We start from the raw sequence: 20,616 nt of genomic DNA, 5'->3' as shown, positions 1-20,616 counted from the left end.
TAAGTTGCTCAGCTGTGTAACTGTCTTTCTCAGTTTCCCCATTCTACTTGTCAATGAATTCTAGCTTACTATCCTTCCTCATTATGAATATTCTAGAGGGAGGTGTATCTGCCAGAACATCCCTGTTTTTGTAAATAGCAAACAGGACTGGAAGTGGACCTTGCTGACTAGCGAGGGCCAGGCAGCATGGAGGGCTGCCATAAGATGGGAACTCCCCTGGCGTGGCAAGATTTCCTCCAGCAGCAGTTAGGAGTACAGACACAGTTGGATGGGTACTTGGTTGAAGTTTGGCAAGGGTCATGGAGCAGGGCTAGTGAGCAAGAGTGTTGAGTTACTGAAATTTGGGCATTTGAACAAGGAAGTAAAGGTGGAAGAGGTGGCGTCTTGGGACTGGACATCTCAATACATTTAAAGAGCAGGTGATGGGAGAGAGGGAACAGTAGAACCAAAAAAAATTGGTTTGATCAGAATAGAATAGTTTGTACATCTGTTTATACTTTGCACTTTTATTTTTTATTATAAAAAATATCAAACAAAATATAGAGAGATTGATGTAATGACCCCACCCCCATGTTCTCATCACTCAGTTTGAACAGTTACCAACTCATGGCCAATCTTGTTTCAAATCTGCAGCCATTCTGCTTCCATTCACCACTGATAAATTATTCTGAAGCAAATTCCAGACTTCATATCTTTTCAACTATAAATAGCTCAGTTTGTGTCTCTAAACATAAGGATTCTGTTTTTAAGTGTAGCCACAATAACGTTTCACTTAACTTAAAAAGTTGACAATACTGCTACTGCCGTCGGGTTTCCCCCTCGGTACAGGTCCCTGGTTGTCTCATAACAGTTGGTTTACCTAACTCAGGATCCAAGAAGGACCCACCATTACATTTCTTTGTAGATTTATCTGTGGGTTCCCCTTCTTTTTTTCCCCTTTGTTATTTATTAGTTGAAGGAACTGTGGCTTTGTCCTTGTAATTTCTCACATTCAGAATTTTGCCGATTGCTTCCCATGGTAGCATTTAACATCTTCTGTCTCTGTGTGCCATCTAAACTAGTAGTTAAACATAGAGTTTCTTTTTTAAAAATTGAATTTATTGGAGTGACATCGGTCCACAAAACCCTACAGGTTTCGAGTGTACAATTCAGCATCATCTGCACACTGCATTGTGCACCCACTGCATAGTTTCGATCAGTAAAGATATTTCATAAATAATAGCAAGTGTTTTCAGGGGCACACAATGTCTGGCTGTTTTTCTTTTGTGATGTTAGTGGACATTGATGGTTATTGCCCAGGGCCACTATTTCATTAAGGATTTGGTACTTAATGTGCCTTGATCTCTGTATATGGGGAATCATTTTGACACTTATTTCAGGAATTCTGCAGAATATCTATTGATGCTTGTTACACTGTGCTGGATTCTCTGTCATGTACAAAAGAAATAATACGTCAAAGAATCTGCAGACTTCTTGAGGGAGGAAAGGGGCCTAGTGTTTATTGAGTTCCTACTCTTCTAGCCACTCCATGTTTATCATCTTATTTAATCTTCATGACAGTCCTTTGAAGTACCTGTCATTCCCATTTTACAGCTGATGAACAGTGTCTTGGAAAAGTTACCAATTTACCTGGACCAGTTACATGGCTAGAAAATGGGTGAGGGAGAAACACAGTACTTAGGCACCTGCATGGGTAATGTAAATGAAGGAGAGGTAAAATGGGAAGACATGGAGTTAATACACAGGAATATACGAGAGTCAGGGCTTGTGGTCTTCAGATGAGTCTTGAAGGACAGGTGAGACACCAGAGTGATCTGAGATGGGTATAGAGGACCTTTCATTGGAGAATATGTGAACAGTCAGACAGGAAATGGACACCTTTTGGGGCTAGGCCTGAGGAGGCGGGTGGAGGATAACGGTATGTGGCATTGGGTGATGGTCAGTACTGGAGCAGGAGGATGGAGTGGCTCTCTGCAGAGGAAATAATTGGTGTTTCCACCAGGGCTTATAGCTGTTGATTGGGTTATTGAGAAGGAGCCTGATGAATAATTCTCTGCATACTGGGGAGGAGGAAGACATCCAGCTGAGTATAAAGTCCCTGAGCCAAGTGCAGATGTGGCTGTTATTGCTTGTGCTTTCCTCTCTGCTGAGAGTTCAGTTTGCTGGAAGGGTATCAGGATGCCCTGGTAGATCTTGTCATGCCAGCTGAAGACTTTGTATCATTGTGGGGACTATTAGAGGCTTTTGGGTAAAAGTCTGTGTGACCCAATGTAGTGACTGGCTGCAGGACATTTCTTGGATGTCCCCTGCATACCTGCAACACCACAGGACTGTAAGTGGGCTTGTCTTCTTCCACCACCTGCTCCTCTTCCTGGGGTCCCCATGTCCTTTCATGTTCCCAAGGCAGAAACCCCAAGTCATCCTGATGTATTTCTTCTTTCTGTCCATATTTGTCATCTAGTCCTCTTCATAGCACCTCCTGAGTGCACCCCTCCTTTCTTTGCCTTAGATCAGGTTATACTGATTTATTGCCTTGATTACAGCTCAACCCTGTTACCTAGTCTTCCAGCCTAACCCTAGTTTTTCCTCAAAGGGTACCACAAAATCTTTCTAAGTCATGAATCTAGTGGTTGTTTGGTTTTCAGAATGTGCTTCCCTCCGTTCAGCCTGGTGTGGCTTCCAGCCACTCTGTTGCTTTAACTCCAAACTCTCCTTGTGTGTGGTACCTTCCACAATGTGTTATGAGCTCCTTGGGTTCTTCCAAAGCTCCATGCCCCCCATTCCTCCATGCCTTGGCATAGCCAGTGCCCTCTTCCCCCAACAGCCTCCTTCCCCTTTTCCACAGCCTTACTCATTCCTAAGAATTTTGCTCAGGTGTTCATTTCTTGACTTCCATTAGAAAGACTGTCTCCTCTGACACTGTCGCCTCCAGCATTGCCTGAGGTTGTGTGTGTGTTCCATAGTCCAAGCAAGCCCTGGACCTCTTCTGTCTCCCTTGCTGGTGTGCAAGCTCTGTGAGGGCAGCTTTGCTGATACATAGTGAGAATGAAATAGCACTAACATTTTATAAACCAGCATTCTTTTTACTTGCTTAGAATAAATAAAGAATAAATGTTTTCTTATTTGAATTAGAGATAATTTTGTGCATCTGGTTTTGGTCTTCTGTTCCAGTTTCTTGGTTTCTTCCATTTTCTTTATTTAATTTTTTTTGTCTTTCAAAAGTAATTGCATTTACTAACATTTTTCTGTATCTTTTCTCCTGTTTAGTGTAGCCATTATGATCCTTTTTTCTTTTAGCATGTAGTATTTGTCTTTTTCTCTACATTTCTTTCCATTCTTGATTTTTGATACAATTTTTAAAAATACAAGGTTAAATATGGGTTCTTAAATTTTAATTCAACATCATTATTATTATGCTGTAGATACTTTTGTAGGTGGATTCCTTGCTAACCAAGCCTTAGAGAACTAGATTATTAATTTCTGCTCATTTACATTATTTATGACTATGTTTACTAAGTTTGTTAGTATATTAATTTTAGTATCTCCCTATATAATTAATACAGGAAAAACCTTTATTCTTATTTTATCAACAGCATCAAAAAAGATCAAATTAGGCATCTGCGGTCTCAGATAAATGTATTGGCTTTCATTGCCACAGGTAACCCCTTTCTTAAGCTACTCTGTACTTGGAAATATGAGCAGCTTGTTAGATTTTTTTCTCAGCACATTGTGTACAGGCCAGTTAAATGATAATCTGTTTTTTATTGTGGCAAAATACACATAACATACAAACTTGGTGTTTTGTATGTTATAACATCAAACCTGGTATAACATCATCTTAACCATTTTTAATTGCACAGTTCAGTAGTGTCAAGTCCACTCACATTGTTGTGAAACCAGTATCAGAGCTCTTTTTTCACCTTGTAGAATTGCAACTCTGGACCCATTAATCAACTCCGTATTCCTTTTGCCTTTTAAAAAAATATGGTATATAATAGTTTTATGTTAGTAGATGTATTTACACACTATTCTTAATCAGTTTTTTAAAAGGAAAATAACAACATGCGACAAAATACAGGTGATACAGGCAGTGCAACTGTGGTGTTCAGTAGGTCTCCCGATTGTCCCCAGCCACTTATGCCCTCTTCTAGAAGTACCACTTTTCCCAGTTCCTGCGTATTGCTTACATGGCTTCTACACATTGTTTAGTTCATATGCCTATGGCATTATTGTTCCTGGGTTTTTGTTAATATAAAAGCACTGAGGTGAGTATCCTTATTGCTAAAACTTTAACCACTTTCTTAATTTTCTTAAGATACTTCCTGAAAGTAGTATTTCTGGGGCAAAGGGCATACATATTTTTAAGGCTTTTGATGCGCGTTTCCAAATTTTTTGCAGAAGCATTCTGCCATTTTTCTATGCCATCAAAGGATCACTGGGAAGAGTTATTTTAATAAATGATTTTTAGGACCCTGGGAACAATGTTAACTATATTTTGGTTTGCTGAAACCCTTGTAAACACATATTTATAGAAGTGATTGTTACTTCCCTATTCTGTCTTCCTAAAAGGTTTTCTTAAATGTGTTCTTGGAGTCTTAAAAATGGAGATGACAGAAATGACTGGTGTGTCACTGAAACGTGGGTCCCATGCTGTTGAAGATAATGACAGTCTGGCCCCAGCCGAGGAGGCAAAAAGACAGAAGGTCTCAGAATGCTGTCTGACCAAAAGTCAGGATGGGCTAGAAAATAACTCTACACCCAGCTGTGAAAATGTGCCCGGGCGACCTGAAGCTGTAAGTGCTGGGAAGAGTATAAACAATTCTGATGCCCAGTTGGAAGAAGAGGAAGAGGAGGAGGAAGATGGCTTTTCAGAAGAGGGTGATGAGGAGGAAGAGACTGAGAGTTTTGCAGACATGATGAAGCATGGACTCACTGAACTTGATGTTGGGATCACCAAGTTTGTAAGCTCTCATCAGGGATTCTCAGGAATCTTAAAAGAAAGGTATGTTTAGTTTATGTACAAAGTTACTTTAGTTATATTCATTCTTTAGGGAAAAAATTAGCAGTATAGTCTTCTGTTTAGCTGTCTGTTCCCAAGGATTAATTTCATGGATGGTCAAAAAGGATGAGGAAAGCTGCCTAAATGAGTACATGGCATCATTTAAAGATAAAATGAGTGAATCCATACAGTTTTGGTCTTTTTCTGTCTGACTTATTTCATTTAGTATAATACCCTTAAGATGTATACATGTTGTAAGTGGCAGTATTTCCTCTTTTTTTGTGGCTGAGTAGTACTCCATTATATATATGTACCACATCTTCTTTACCAGCCATCTGTCAGTGTGGACACTTAGGTTGTTTCCATGTCTTAACTACTATAAATAATACTGCAGTGAACATGGGGTACATACATCTTTTCAAGTCAGTGTTTTATTATTATTCAGATAAATGCCCCAAAAAGGAATTGCTGGATCACATGGTAGTTCTGTTCTTAATTTTTTGAGGAACCTGCATACTGTTTTCCATAATGGCTGCACTAATTTTTAAAAAGATTTTATTTATTTATTTATTTATTTGCTTGCTTGCTTACTTATTTATTTAGAGAGAGTGACATCACTGTGAGAGAGAAACACTTAATGGTTGCCTCTTGGTCACACCCCAACCAGGGACCTGGCCCACAACCCAGGCATGTGCCCTGACTAGGAATCAAACTGGCAAACTTTTGCTTTGCAGGACGACACCCAACCAACTGAGCCACACCAGCCAGGGTGGCTACACTAATTTACATTCCCATGAACAATACACAAGGGTTCCCTTTTCTCCACATCCTTTCTAACACTTGTTATTTCTTGTGTTTTTGATAATAGCCATTCTAACGGGTATAAAGTGATACCTCATTGTGGTTTTCATTTTCATTTCCCTAATTAGTGAAGCTGAACATCTTTTCATGTGCCTGTTGGCCATCTGTATGTCTTCCTCAGAAAAGTGTCTATTCAGACCCTCTGCCCATCTCTTAGTCGGGGGGTGTGTGTGTGTGTGTGTTTTACATGATTCCTTATGTAGTTTGGATATTAACCCCATGTCAAAATATTTTTTGCAAACATCTACTCCCATTTGGTGGGTTGCCTTTTTGTTTTGTTGATGGATTCTTTTGCTGTGCAAAGGAATGTAGTCCCATTTATTTTTGTTTTGTTTTTCATGCCTTTGGAGTCAAATTCAGAAAAATACCACTGAAAGCATTGTCCAGATGCTAATGCCTATATTTTGTTCTTTAAATGATTTAGGTCTTACATCCCAGTATTTAATTCATTTTGAGTTCCTTTTTTAGTATGGTATAAGATAGTGGTCTAGTTTTATTCCCTTGCATATATCCAGTTTTCCCAGCACCATTTATTGAAGACTTTCCTTTCTCTGTTGTATGTTCTTGGTTCCTTTGTCATAAATCAGTTGTCTATAAAGTGTGAGTTTATTTCTGGGCTCTCCATTCTGTTCCATCGGTCTGTGTGTCTGGTTTTATGCCAGTACTGCACTGCTTTGAATACTGTAGCTTTGTACTGGAGTGTGAAATTGGGGAATGTAACATCTCTGGCTTTGTTCTTTTTTTCTCAATATTACTTTTACTATTTATGGTTTTTTGTGGTTCCTCAGAAATTTTAGGATTTTTGTTCTATTTGTGAGAAAAATGCCATAGGAGTTTTGATGGGGATTGCATTGAATCTTTAGATTGCTTTAGGTAATATGGATGTTTCTACAATGTTAATTCTTCCAGTCCATGAACATGAAATATCTTTCCATTTCTTTGTGTCATCAGTTTTTTTCAACAGTGTCTGGCAGTTTTCAGCATACAGGTCTTTCACCTGCTTTGTTAAGTTTATTGTTAGGTATTTTATTCTTTTTGTTGCAATTGTAAATGGAATTTTTTTTTCACTTTTTTCTGATAGTTCTTAGTATATAGAAAGAACAGATTTTTCTATGTTGAGTTTGTATCCTATAACATTACTGTATTTGTTTATTGTTTCTAATAGTTTTGGGTATAGTCTTTGGGATTTTCAATATATAAAATGTCATTTGAAAGTAGTGACAGTTTTACTTCTTCATTTCCAATTTGCCTAATTGCTTTGGCCACGTCTTCCAGTACTACATTGAACAAAAGTGGCAGGAGTGATCCTTGTCCTGTGCCTGACCTTAGAGGAAAAGCTTTCAGTTTTTCACTGTTGAGTATGATGATGTCTGTGTGGTTGTCACATACAGCCTTTATTATGTTGAGATAATTTCCTCTATCCATTTTATTGAGAATGTTTATCATAATGGATACTTTATCTTGTCAAATGCTTTTTCTACATCTGAGCTGATCATTTGATTTTTACCCTTCATTTTGTTAATGTGGTGTATCATATTTATTGATTTGAGAATGATTAAACCATTCTTGTGTCCAGAGAATAAATTTCACTTGATCACAGCCTATGAAGCTTTTAATGTATTCTTATATTTGATTTGCTAGTATTTTGTTGAGGATTTTTGTATCTGTATGTTTATCAGAGATACTGACCTGTAGTTTTCTTTTTTGTGTGTTATCGTTGCTTGATTCTGGTGTCAGGGTAATGTTGGCCTTGTAAAATGAGTTAGGAAGCATTTCCTTCTCTTCAATTTTTTATAGGAGTTTGAGAAGGATAGGTATTAAATTTTCTTTGAATGTTTAGTAGAATTCACCAGGGTAGCCTTCTGGTCCTGGACTTTTGTTTTGGGGGAGGTTTTTTTATTTGTGTTTCAGTTTCCTTACTAGAATTGGTCTGTTGAGGTTTTCTATTTCTTAATGATTCAGTCTAGAAAGTTTGCATGATTCTAAGAATTTGTCCATTTCTTGTAGATTGGTGGCGTGTAGCCTTTCACAGTATTCTTGTATGATCCTTTGTACTTCTGTGGTATCCATTGTAATTTCTCCACTTTCATTTTTTATTTTCTTTGAGTCTTTTTTTTTTTTCATTAGTGAGTCTAGCTAAAGATTGGTCAATTTTGTTTATCTTTTCAAAGAAATAGTTCTTCATTTCATTGGTATTTTCTATTGTCTTTTAGTTTTTTATTTCATTTATTTCCCCTCTGATTTTTATTTCCTTCTTTCTACTGACTTTGGGCTTCATTTATTCTCATTTTTCTAGTTCCTTAAGGTATAATGTTGGATTGTTTGAGATTTTTCTTGTTTCTTGAGACAGACCTATATTGCTGTGAACTTCCCTCTTTGCACCACTTTTGCTATATCTCAAAGATTTGGGGGATGTCATATTTTCATTTTTATTTATGTCTGTGTATCTTTTGATTTCTTCTTTTACTTCTTCCTTGACTCAGTAATTATTCAGTAGCGTGTTGTTTAAATTCCACGTATTTGTGATTTTCCCAACTTTCTTCTCACCATTGATTTCTAGTTTCATACAATTTATACAAAGAAGATGCTTGATATGATTTGTCTTCTTAAATTTACTGAGGCTCGTTTTTTGTCCCAAATATGGTCTATCTCTGAGAATATTCCTTGCGCACTTGGAAAGAATGGGTATTGTGCCGGTTCTAGGATGGAAAGTTCTGTAAATATTAAGTCCATCAGTTTTAATGTATAATTTAAGGCTGATGTTTCTTTGTTGACTTTCCATCTAGATAATCTTATCTGTTGGTGTAAGTGGATATTAAAGTATCAGAGGGTCTTCATATTCTGATACAAAACTAAGGTGTGGCTCAAAATTCATTAAGAAGCCAGAAATAATAACTCTCTGCATTGAAAACTTTTTTAAAAGAATTTCTTGTTTTGCACAATAGTAATCCTTACTTTTGCTAAACTTTTCCCTAAAATTAACAGGAAACAAAAATGTTAATGCTGTGAAAATTTGTGTTTTCTTTTCATCAGATATTCTGACTTCGTTGTTCATGAAATAGGAAAAGATGGACGCATCAGCCATTTGGATGACTTGTCCATCCCCGTGGATGAGGAGGTAGGGGCCAGCTCTCCAGCAAAAGTCACCTTCTGTATAAAGATAGCATCTTTTAGAGATCATTGAAATACAGAGCTTTAAAGTCTTGAATTCTGTGTGAGACTCACTGGGAGTTTTTATGGTTATTTTAAAGGATCCTTCAGAAGATGTATTTACAGTTTTGACAGCCGAAGAAAAGCAGCGTTTAGAAGAGCTTCAGCTTTTTGTAAATAAAGAAACCAGTGTTGCCATCGAGGTAAATAGTACAGAAATATGTGCAAAGGTTTTATAGGGTTTTCATTGCCTCTTTTTGGGTAGATGTTAGTGTCTGTTGAAAACATTGTAGTAGTTAACAAAAGGATGATAATGTCCTATTTGATCTAAAAGGGCATTGCACTAAAAAATGTTTTTAATCAGTGACTGGTAACTAGTATCCATATAAGCTGTGGCCAAAAAAAAGTGGTTTTTAAAAAATGTTTCATATGCCCACAAGTCAACAAAGAAATCAATTGTTTTAAACCTTGTAGTGTCTGTTATGCATACAGTGTCTCCTGGAAAATGACATCCACAGCCTGGCAAGCAGAGGTGCTGCCCCATGGAATGATGTTTTAGATGTTTAAATCTAAAAATTCAGAAGTAAAAAGAAACAAGTGACATAATGACCTGTGTTTTTAATAGGTTGTTGAGGACACCAAAGAGAAAAGAACCATCATCCATCAAGCAATTAAATCTCTGTTTCCAGGATTAGAGACAAAAACAGAGGATAGAGAGGGAAAGAAATATATTGTAGCCTACCATGCAGCTGGGAAAAAGGCTCTGGCAAGTAAGTGTGTGAGTGACCTGGCCTTTCTTTTGTCAGGCAATCTTGAGAGGCAGATCCTGCTAACCATTTTCCTCACCTGGTCATATTCAAGGCCTCCTTTGCTGTTCAGAAAAGGATGTTGATCATGACACTCCTTCAAAGAAGGTGAATAATATCATTTCAGATGCCAAAGCAATCCTACAGAATGTCTGTCTGAGAGGGACGTTATGTCTTTTATGTGAGTAACAATTTGCTGAAATTGCAGTGGTGCTGAGAGAGCGTCCTAGGAATTTGATGTGTCCCCTGAAGAGCACAGTGGGCTGAGGGGCAATTCAAGAAGAAAATGCACAGATATTGCTCCTTCTGTGTTCTTTTTTTTTTAAGATTTTATTTATTTATTTTTAGAGAGGGGAGGGAGGGAGGGGGAGAGAGAGAGAGAGAGAGAGAGAGAGATCAACGTGAGGTTGCTGGGGGCTGTGGCCTACAACCCAAGCATGTGCCCTGACTGGGAATCGAACCTGCGATGCCTGGTTCGCAGCCCGTGTTCAATCCACTCCTTCTGTGTTCTTAATGGAGAACAGGAAACTTGCAGATGGACAGAACCTGCTGTCACCTCAGTAGTATACTTTTGGCAAAGCCCCTGTATGAAAGACATGCTGTTTTCCCACTGTGAGCGTCTTCTTCACTCACGTACAAAAAGCATGGAATATGTAGGAAAAAGCCCCTTTGCCCAAGCCCATTTTTTGTTGCGTATCATTCATTTGAAATGAGTGTGTGATCTATAAATCTCTGATATTTATGTTCTAATATATTTTCTACAGCCATGAAAATATGTAGTTGCATATAACCTTAAAAAGATTAGATAATTTTTCTTCTTTTACTTGTCAAGTCAGCAGATAAAATTTTAATGAAAATTGCAGTAGGAAAAATTTACTTCCTCACCCTCTTCCCCTACTGGTAATGGCTCCTATTAGTGAAGCATTGCTTCTCGATATATTTGTTAGGACAAAACTCTAAGACTATATTTAAAAAAAGGCTGTTCAAACCATTAATGCTTTGTCACATTCCCTTAGGTTAATGCAGTGAATGGATGAGAGCTTTATTGTTTTTAATTATGGTTCTAGTGAAATGAGAAGGCAGAAATAAGGTTTAGCTTTGCCTTGGAAAATGTGTAGTGAAGTCAGTAAGTATGGATGGTGACATAGAAATGAGAAACCTCGAGCAGGTGGGGAGAAGAAGGTGGAGATTGGAGGCCACTTCTCAATGGACACCAAAAAGAAAAGTGTGATGAAATGACCTGGAAGTACTTGTAGTGAATGTGTTGTCAATTACTTCCAAATCCACAAATGGCTTGGTCACTGAATGTTTCTTTGATCCTGAATCATAGTGTAAAATATTACCTTCACAGTCTTTCTTCAGCCAGAGTTCAGGGGAATTAAGCCCAGTGCAAAATGATCTGAGTGACTGCTTTTCATTTTCCCAAGATTGGCATATAGCTGGTAACTGTTTCAGATGTAGAATATCTACATCTACTGTAGCCATATAATAAAGTGCCTTGGAACCCAGGTTGAGAAGGGCTGCTTGGGGGATGTTCCCTGTGGAGAGGCAGTACATGCTGGTCAGTCACCCTGTTGCAAAGGCAAGAAGAAAAGGCACGACCTTGTTCTGCTGAGTGTGGTCATTAGGAAGTAGACTGGAAAGATAAAACCTGCATTGTTTTTGAGTACTTACCTCTTGCAGTTGATCATTATTTTTTAGAGGATGTCAGGTTTTGTGATCTTCAGGGAAAGGAGTTAGGGTACCTGTAGGTTAAAGTGGCCATTACAGTTTTCTCACCCTTTCTTCTCAAGCAAGTGGCATCAGATCTCTCATGTTCTGTCTATATCTACATTTTCTGAGCTTATGCCATACCCACCATTTAATTCCCTTAAGAATTTCCAAATGAGATGCTGAGCTCTGTGTGACATACACAACCCCTCCCCATTTCCCTTTGCACATCTTCAGTAAAATATGAATTTCTTACTTAAAAAGAAGCAGGAGGGCAGGTCAGACTGGATCAACGCTTGCACTGAGATCTAAACCTCTTGTGGAATTTAGTAAAGGGGGAGTAGAGGCCTACCATCTGAGCCCTTCTCTCCCATTTCCTCATGGGCTCAGATAGGCTCTTAAGAGCCATCATCCATCCTTTACAGACCTGGACCCCCACCCATGAGCTGAGAGTGGCTTGAAAGAAACACCATTGGAAGAGTGAGGAGAGCTGGTACACAGAGACTTGTTTGTAAGTCCCTGCAAATATAACCTGATAGCAATGGCAGCTTCTTTTCCTGGACCACCTTGCCTAGAATTTGAATTAATTAGCTTTTACATCTTCATTGCTAATCTACATTTGTAATGTTTTTGGAGTGCCTTTACTACCAAACCCTGATATAAATTGTTTTCTCAAATAGAGCCATGCATCCTAAAACATAGGCATAGTAGATTCCATATCATGGTGCCCCAACATTACAAATTATCAATTATTTTAACTTAAAATGTTATCTTATATGTTAATCCAGTTTGATAGACAGGGCACATTGATTTACCTACCAAAGCATACGTAGAGTATTTTTCTGAAATTATCATGTAATTATTAATAAGCTACCTAGTCAGGTAAATTGATTTATGTTTTGAGATAGATAATGAAAATTACAAATACCTCTAAGGACTTCTTTTTAAAGACTTAAGTGAAAAAAACAAAACTGTGCCGTGTGATGTGTAGAGGCTCTGAAATGAATGGTCCCCAGGTACAGGGGGACCTCTCTATGGATCCCCTATACCTGGGGCTGGGGATCCATAGAGATTCAAGAGGAAGAGCCAGATAGATAAAAAGGGAACTCTCTGGGAGAGACTAGTGTTATGGAATCACAGGAAGAGGAAATTCTAGTAACCAGAGTGGTTAGCAGTGGAAAACATTACAGATAGGTCCAACAAAATAGAACTCAAACATGTCCATTAGCTTTTAGCAACATGGAAATCATCAATGTCCACCAGAGCGGTTTCAGGGGAATAAGACTGGAAACCAGTTTTTACTGTCAGTTGAGGTGAAAGGCAGTAAATAGCGGATTTTTCTGTGTATAATGTGCACTCTTTTGCTCAATTTTTTGAGGGAAAAATAAGGATGCACATTATACATGGGTATAATGATTAATACCATGGGTATGATGATGGGTATAATAATCCTGTGTATAGTGTGCATAAAATGTGGGTGTGCATTATACACAGGAGCACATTATACACAGCAGAATACAGTCATACTGCTTTTACAAATAAGCTATAAAGTGGAGGAAAGGAACATGGTTAAGAAGAGGGAGACTTTCAGAGTGCCCTGAGCATATTGATATACTGATGGGAAAGAGTGCAGAGGGAGGGTGAAAATTCTGGGAGGAGAGATTGAGGATGGGGCAGGATCCTTGGCAGGAAAGCTGAAAGGTTGGTGTGCAGTGCACAGCATTGGAAATGGCCTGGAATAAGGAGGAAAGAATGTTCTGCATGCTACCCCAATCCTGTCATCTTTCTTGAGCTACAGACATTTTTCCTTCCTTATTCATGAAGGGTCTCTGTCTGCAGTACATGAATATTCCTGAACATTTCTTTTACTTGATTTCTATTTCTGCTAGACTGGGGCTGCCATAGCAAACCATCAAAAGGCTGCTTCCTATTATCTTAGCCTGAGAATCCTTTGTATTAGCTTTAAATCATTGTGTCTCAAAAATGTCTGAAAGTTATTTTAAATTCACTCAAATTGTGAAGCTATACACATATGCTATTTTAGCATTCTAAGGACTGGAGTTGATAAAGTTAAACTACCCAAAAGAAGCTGAGACTCAGATTTTTTTCTGTTAATCAGTGCATACTATTTTGTATAATGAGTACATTTAGAGAAAGAATCTTTGTGTCTGTTATTTGCAGAGGAGGTAATTGTATGCATGCTCAGTGCTTGGATTTGCTAATAAAAGATGCATGCCTGTGAGCCAAAACTCATACTCGGTTGTCATAGTTCATAGCATTTAGTTTTTTTTAGTCTTCTGGCTTCATTTATTTCTTGCCATTATAGTTTATTATACATGTACAGATGGGGTAGTTAAGGGAAAATGTAGGTATGTTTCAACTTTGACCACAAGTATTTTTTTAACTTTTCTATTACGGACACTTTCAGATATACACATAAATGAAGGAAGTAGTATATTGACTCCACCGGACCCATCATTTGTCTTCAAGATTATTAATATTCTGTTGTTTTTGTCTGATCTGTTCTTCTCACTTTTTGTTCTTATTGGAATGCTTTAAAGAAAGTTCTAAACAGCACTTCATTTCACTCATAAATACTTAAGTATGTATCTAATAGATAAGGACTGTAACCATAAACCATTATCACATCCAACAAAATCAACAAGTTCTTAATATCTTATACCCAGTACATGTTCAGTTTTTCCCTGATTATCTCAAAAGTGTCTTTTATATACTTGTTCAAATAATGATACAAACAAGGTAAGAACATTGCATTCAGTGGATAAGTCTTTTAAATCATCTCTCTTTTTTTTTAAAGATTTTACGTATTTTTAGAGAGCGTGGGAAGGAGGGAGAGAAACATCAATGTGTGGTTGCCTCTCTCATGCCCCCTGCTGGGGACCTGGCCAGCAACCCAGGCTGTGCCATGACTGGGAATTGAACCGGTGACCCTTTGGTCTGCAGGTCAGCACTCAATCCACTAAGCCATACCAGCCAGGGCTAAATCATCTCTTAAATCTCTTTTGAATCTATTGGTTCAAGAGCTGTTTTCCATAATAACTTCAATTTTTTTCAAATAAAAAATCTTTATAACTCAGTATAGGCAACTCCTAAAATACAAAGCTAAACAATAATTACTTGCAGTCTCACCATCAAAAGTTAATCACCAAGAGCATTTTGGTACATATTCTCCCATATTTAAGAGCACAAATCTCCGTAGGGAAGCATTTTGCATCCAGTCCTGAACCTTTTGCTCCATCTGGTGGGTAGAGGCAGTGCAGCTTTGAGGATGAGCTGACATGCCATGGTGTGGGGATTAAGACAGGAAGGTTGTACCTTAGGTGAGTTTTCTCCTTGTTCAGTGTTTGCCTCTGCGACATTCCATTGTTAATGTCTACATGGCTGTTAACCCACTACATTCTACCAGGTGCTGTAGAAGTCCTTGGTAGAAACTTTCCATGCGGTCATTTGCATGTTCACCTCTAAAGCACTTTAATATTATTATAAATTAAACATTGCTCTCTTGTGCTCTTTATGCTGTGCATTTGGACAGAGGTCAGACCTACAGCAGGTAAGAGCAGTTGGCGTTTCATGTAGATAAAATGAAATGCCAATGATTTTTGTCACAAGCACCAAGTGTAGACAACTTTGCTGAACTGTAGTGAGCTGGAAGGGAAACCAAAAATAATATTCCTAGTCACAATTTTCTGAGGATGAGTTGTGAGGAATTCACACCAAGAGCCAAAGAAATACCTGTAATACTTTTCTGTCCAAAACAGAAGAGACTCACATTCATATTTATCAGAAAGGAAAAGCAGTTCACTAAGCATTTGTGCCCTGGCAGTTTTCCCAGATGTTGTATTAATTCATTTGTTCTTTACATTGTAGCTTTGGTACTAGAAGTAACTTCAGTACTGGAAGTTTTTCATGTTTCTGAAGATGGATGATGCATGAATTCATGCTAATGGATTATTTTAGGGACAAAGACAAAGGAACATTTTTAAAAGAAGACTTTTCTAGGGATTATGTGAAATGTTTCTTAAAGTTTTTCTTTCATGGAGTGACAGAAATCAAGTAAAGTAGATGTGTTCAAAGAACAGCTGCAGCTGTGTGTCACCCAGGGTTTACGAAGGTTACTCTGCAGTGTCTGGGAAGTGCAGTTGTGCCTTACATGTTTTTCCCAAAGTGCTGATTTTTTGAAACACCCTTTGGGCAGCTTAAGTGTCTAAATCTTAATATTGTTTAAATATGTTTCTATATTATAGGATAATTAAAATATTCGTTTAAAAGAAATTTTAAAAATCAGGTTCTCCAAAGTCTTGAAGTGTTGGTCAGTTTCCAGAAAGTTGAACAAGCTAAGTAACAGTGGCTCAAAAGTTGACACTTAATCTGGCTTAATATTTAACATTTCCTTTCCCCAAGAATGACAATTAGGTCTTGAATGCCAGCTGCTGGCTCTGAAAACCAAAGTACTAAATACTTTGTGATGGAAGTAGCCTTTGGAAAATCTAAATGTGTCACTGAGGCAATTCCTTACAAGTTTCACCCCCAGCCTGTCTAAGGAATCGGTCCTGTACATCCTGTACATGCAAGCACCTGGGGATGCGAAGCACAGCCGCATCGCCCAGCATGACTACGGTTCCCTCTGGACGGCATGTGTGCTGGGGAGCAGGGTGCCCACCCATCAGTCATGTGCTTGTAATGTAACTCTGCTAGGCAGTGGTGGACTCCTCTGGGTTTCTTTGTGAAGACTGCTGATTGGTTAGTCTTAGTCTTATCACACCATCTGCATTCAATTTTTTATTTTAAATACAGACAGTGTTGTTAAGTATCTAATCACAAAGAGTTGAATACCTGTAGTGCACACAGCTGTAACCACTTGACCTGTATTTCTTGTCAGACTAGATCTAATCTCTCACTTAAAGGTTCTCCAGCAAAAAATAAGCTTGTAAGGTTTCATAAGGAAACACTGAGATAACTTTTATTGCAATGTATATAACATTCAATTTTTTTGTTTTTAAGATCCAAGAAAACATTCTTGGCCAAAATCTAGGGGAAGTTACTGCCACTTTGTACTATACAAGGAAAACAAAGACACCATGGATGCTATTAATGTACTGTCCAAATATTTAAGGTTAGTATCTTATTCTTGTGCCTGTAGAAAATCAAAACACAGACATTTATTTTCCTCTTTACATGCTAATGAAAAAGGAGAAGGAAAATAGGCAAACAGATAGCAAATACGCTTCCCGGTTATAGTTTTCTTAGACAGTAGGTGAATCAATGTTTTTAACCTCCTTGCATATTGCCAGTGATTTAAAGTGAAATTCTGTAAGTCATTAGTTCACATGTAGTAGAGAGTAACCAGTCAATTCAACTGAACATAAAAATTAACTTTTTTCCTTGAAAGCCTGAACTGTGATTTGGCTGCACAGGTTTGCTTTACTGAACTGTAAGGATATTGATTAGACTGAAAACCAGAGACCAGTCAGATATTCTCTCTCTCTCTTTTAAATTATTTTATTGTTGTTCAATTACAGTTGTCTGAGATTTTCTCATCAGAGATGCAAATATAGCAGAGATTGGGTCTCAGAATGGAACAGGTGCTAAAGAATTTTGGTTTTGTTTAGAAATGGGTATAGGCACCACAGCAAATCTCTATGCAATACAGATTCTCTTTCTGGCATATAGTTAACCCTGTTTAAATGTGCTACACAGTGTGTCCATTTGTTGTGGCTGCCATGACAAAATACTGCAGACTAGATGACTTAACAAACTAATTTTCTCACAGTTCTGGAGGCTAGAAGTCTCAAGTTGAAGTATTATAGGTTTGGGTTTTTTTTTTCCTTGGCAGGTGGCTGCCTTCTTTCTGTGTCCTTACGTGGCCTTTTCTCTTGTCATGTGTCCCTGGAGTCTCTCTGTGTGTCCAGATTTCCTCCTCTTCCTAGAACACCAGTCAGATTAGATGAGGGCCCACCCTAACAGCCTCATTTTAATTTCATCACCTCTTCACAGGCTCTGTCTTCAAATGCAATTGCATTCAGAAGTACTGGGGGTCAGAGCATCAACATACAAATATGGGGGGAAACATAGGAGCCCATAGGAAACCGTGTCCTGTTTGGTAACATTTTATTTCATCCTAGTTGCTAGCTCTCAGGGGGAGGGTTGGTGGTGCCTTCTCTGTACCTGAGCCTGGGAGAATAGACCATTCCTGATGGGAGTTGTAGACAGTTGTAGAGGGAGTTCCTCTGAGACCTGGGCTGAGGATGGCTCAGAGCTCAAGAAGTCTTTTCTGGTTTTTCCTGTAAGTGTGGAGCAGTTTTTATAAAATATATCCTAGTAAATTAGCTGACTTAAATCTTCATAGCTAAACTATTTAGATACTTGTTTTAGCACTTGGCTTTTTTATATAAATATATACCATGTATTTATAGGAAGATCATGTCATTATTAATTTTTTAAAAATTAAAGATACAAAATTTTCACAGTGGGACATTATATATCTAGAAGGAGTTTTTCTTTACCTTCACAGTTATGTGATCTCATACACCCCATACAATCAGTAGGAGAAACATTATTTCATTTTTGTCATTGGCTAGTCAAGTCTTTGAGCAGCACATTATGGACTTAGAGCCACAAACACTCTAAGTTGAGCACTGCCAAGAAGGTAGTTGTTCAGGCATCATTGGCCCATCAGTTGCCTCTCACACACCCACTATTGGGAACCTGGCCCGCAACTCAGGCATGTGCCCTGACCAGGAATCCAACTAGCAACCCTCTTGTTCGCAGGCCAGCACTCAATCCACTGAGCCACATCAGCAAGGGCTGTTCAGGCATCGTTTACCTTCTTATCTTGCATATTAATTATGTTTTACTGGACACATTTTTAAATTCTCTTTGTTATATTAATCTATTATGATTTTAAGTATATTTTGAGTCTTAAATTATGAAAAATATTATTTCCTAGTGGTATATAACTTCAGATGGTCTTGTTTTTATCTTTCCAGAGTCAAGCCAAACATATTCTCCTACATGGGAACCAAAGATAAAAGGGCCATTACTGTTCAAGAGATTGCTGTTCTCAAGTAAGTAAAAAGTACATGTTGGGGTTCATACTGCAGAAATCCCAGGACCACCTTTCAGAGCTCTCAAATTTACTTTGTGGAGTGTATCTCTTCAGTCTTTAGATGGTGCCTCTGCCTATTTAAAAATTGTTTTTCTGTTTGTTTTTTCTTCTTGCTTATTTATATTTCCTAATGTTTTTTACAGTAAACAGGTTTTTATTATTTTTGTAATTATTCAGGGTTTTTTGTGGTAGAGCCAAAAGAATAGTGTTTTTCTCTCTTTTGTTCATTCATTATTAAATATAAGTTATATAAAATTTGATTACAAAACAGTGAATGAGCTCTTTTGTCACACACTGGAAATACACTATGAAAAAGATGGTCTCTACTTCTGAAGCTGTTATTTAATAGAGCAGACAAGTAATTCAGAACTTCCCACACAGTGTGATCCATACTGAAAGAGAGGTATATTCATGGTATTGAAATAAGTCTCACAACAAAGCATGGGACTCATTGTTGGGTGGGGGGCAGCCAGGGAAGGTTTTCACAGAAAATGGGATACTAGAGTTTTAATCTAGAGCAGGGCTTCTCACTCTCTTTACTGTTAACTCTACGTTAATTCTATTGTGGGAGCCATCCTGTGCCTTGTAGGACATTGAGCAGCAGCTCTGGCTGTGCTCTACCCACTAGATGTCAGTAGCATCCCCCCTGCCACCTGGTTGTGACAAACAGAAATGTTTCCAGGCATTGGCATTTTCACTTGAAGGGCAAATTGTGCCTGGTTGAGAACCACTGGTCTGGAAGGATGAGTGGGAGTTCCCTGTGGCTGGCACAGGCCTAGGATTGTTCCAGACTGAGAAAACGGCCTGTGAAAAGACACTGGAAAGGAATTGGGAAGCATAATGCATTTGGTACCTGCAAGTACTTTATAGCTGTGTGGGAGCACCGGCAAGAAATAAGGCCTGAGGGGTAAGCAGGATCCAGATTCTGAAGTGCCCTGTAGGTCATGTTGAAGATGTTGGACTTGACCTTGATCTAAACAGTGCAGCAGTGTTTATGAGTTGTGGGTAAAGCAGTGTCGGTGAAACTGGAGATCTTGGGAATATTGCCACATTCTGAGGAGGGAGCACTGGTGTCGGAACCAGTTTAGTGAAGGTAACTGGGAAAGGATGAATTCAGCTCTGTGGCGTCAGACAGACTCAGGCTTTCACCGAAGTGCACCCCTGAGGTAAGGAGTGCTGGGAGGAAGAAAGAAAGGGCAGGAGGAAGCTTGGGGATGATGCCTATGTTCATTATCTTGAATGTGGTCGTGTTTTCATGGGCCTATTTGCATATTAAAGCTTGTACATTTAATATGTACAGTTTTCCTTATGTTAATTATCCTACAATGAAAAATAAAATCTGCTTGCTATACCCATTTAAATACACATCTTTATTCGTAATTCCCCTGTCTTTTCTTAATGAATTCAAAGTGACATTTCCTCCTTACCCCACAATTGCCTACAGTCTGACTTCTTTCCCATTGCTTTTTCTGACTCATTGGAAATAATGTCAGGGTTGAGCTCCTGATTGCATCATAATGGGTTTTCCAGTCCTTTTGTTCCTTGACCTTGGGGCAGTGGTATGGTTAGTAGTAAAGCAGAGTGAGTCTCTCCTGGACTTACTAGTGGTGTGTGCAAATGTGGATGTGTTTGAAAGAGCAGGAGGAAACACCTGAAGGTGATGGTACTCCTATCTTCCTAGCTAATCTCTTTTCCTCCTGGGAAGCAGGGAATGTGGAGTCATCTGTTGAGAATGAAGGGGCAGGAGTGGAGAAGGGAACTGGAAAAGAGTGAAGATTTGAAATAGCCTCTGTGGGAAACGGGCCAAGCTGGCCAGAAACTGAAGACTGTGGGGGAATGACAGTGTCCTGCAGCTTTCTATACTCTGTGGGACAAGAAGGTTGTTGCTTTCCCATTAGTATCTAAAATTGTTTTGTAGTCGACTCTTGTCCTTTTGGGCTGGCTCTGTGAATTTTTCACCCAAA

General features: G+C 38.4%; 1 protein-coding gene across 3 annotated transcripts in view; it reads left to right on the top strand.

Annotated features, from left to right (window-relative positions):
- Positions 1-20,616, top strand: part of PUS7 (pseudouridine synthase 7) — a 62,758-nt gene that overhangs the window by 5,830 nt on the left and 36,312 nt on the right. For 2 of the 3 annotated variants that reach the window (XM_028525490.2, XM_036010746.1), the window contains exons 2-8: positions 4,570-5,002; positions 8,894-8,978; positions 9,112-9,213; positions 9,636-9,780; positions 15,080-15,097; positions 16,549-16,660; positions 18,534-18,611. In XM_028525490.2, the coding sequence (XP_028381291.1) occupies positions 4,570-5,002; positions 8,894-8,978; positions 9,112-9,213; positions 9,636-9,780; positions 15,080-15,097; positions 16,549-16,660; positions 18,534-18,611 (973 nt within the window). The remainder of the gene's footprint in view (positions 1-4,569; positions 5,003-8,893; positions 8,979-9,111; positions 9,214-9,635; positions 9,781-15,079; positions 15,098-16,548; positions 16,661-18,533; positions 18,612-20,616) is intronic. The other variant, XM_028525491.2, reaches the window with a different exon arrangement.

The sequence above is a fragment of the Phyllostomus discolor genome, chromosome 10, assembly GCF_004126475.2.
Source record: "Phyllostomus discolor isolate MPI-MPIP mPhyDis1 chromosome 10, mPhyDis1.pri.v3, whole genome shotgun sequence".
NCBI classification, from domain to species: domain Eukaryota; kingdom Metazoa; phylum Chordata; class Mammalia; order Chiroptera; family Phyllostomidae; genus Phyllostomus; species Phyllostomus discolor.
Note: the sequence above shows the minus strand (reverse complement) of the source record. Positions and strands in the feature narration are given on the sequence as shown.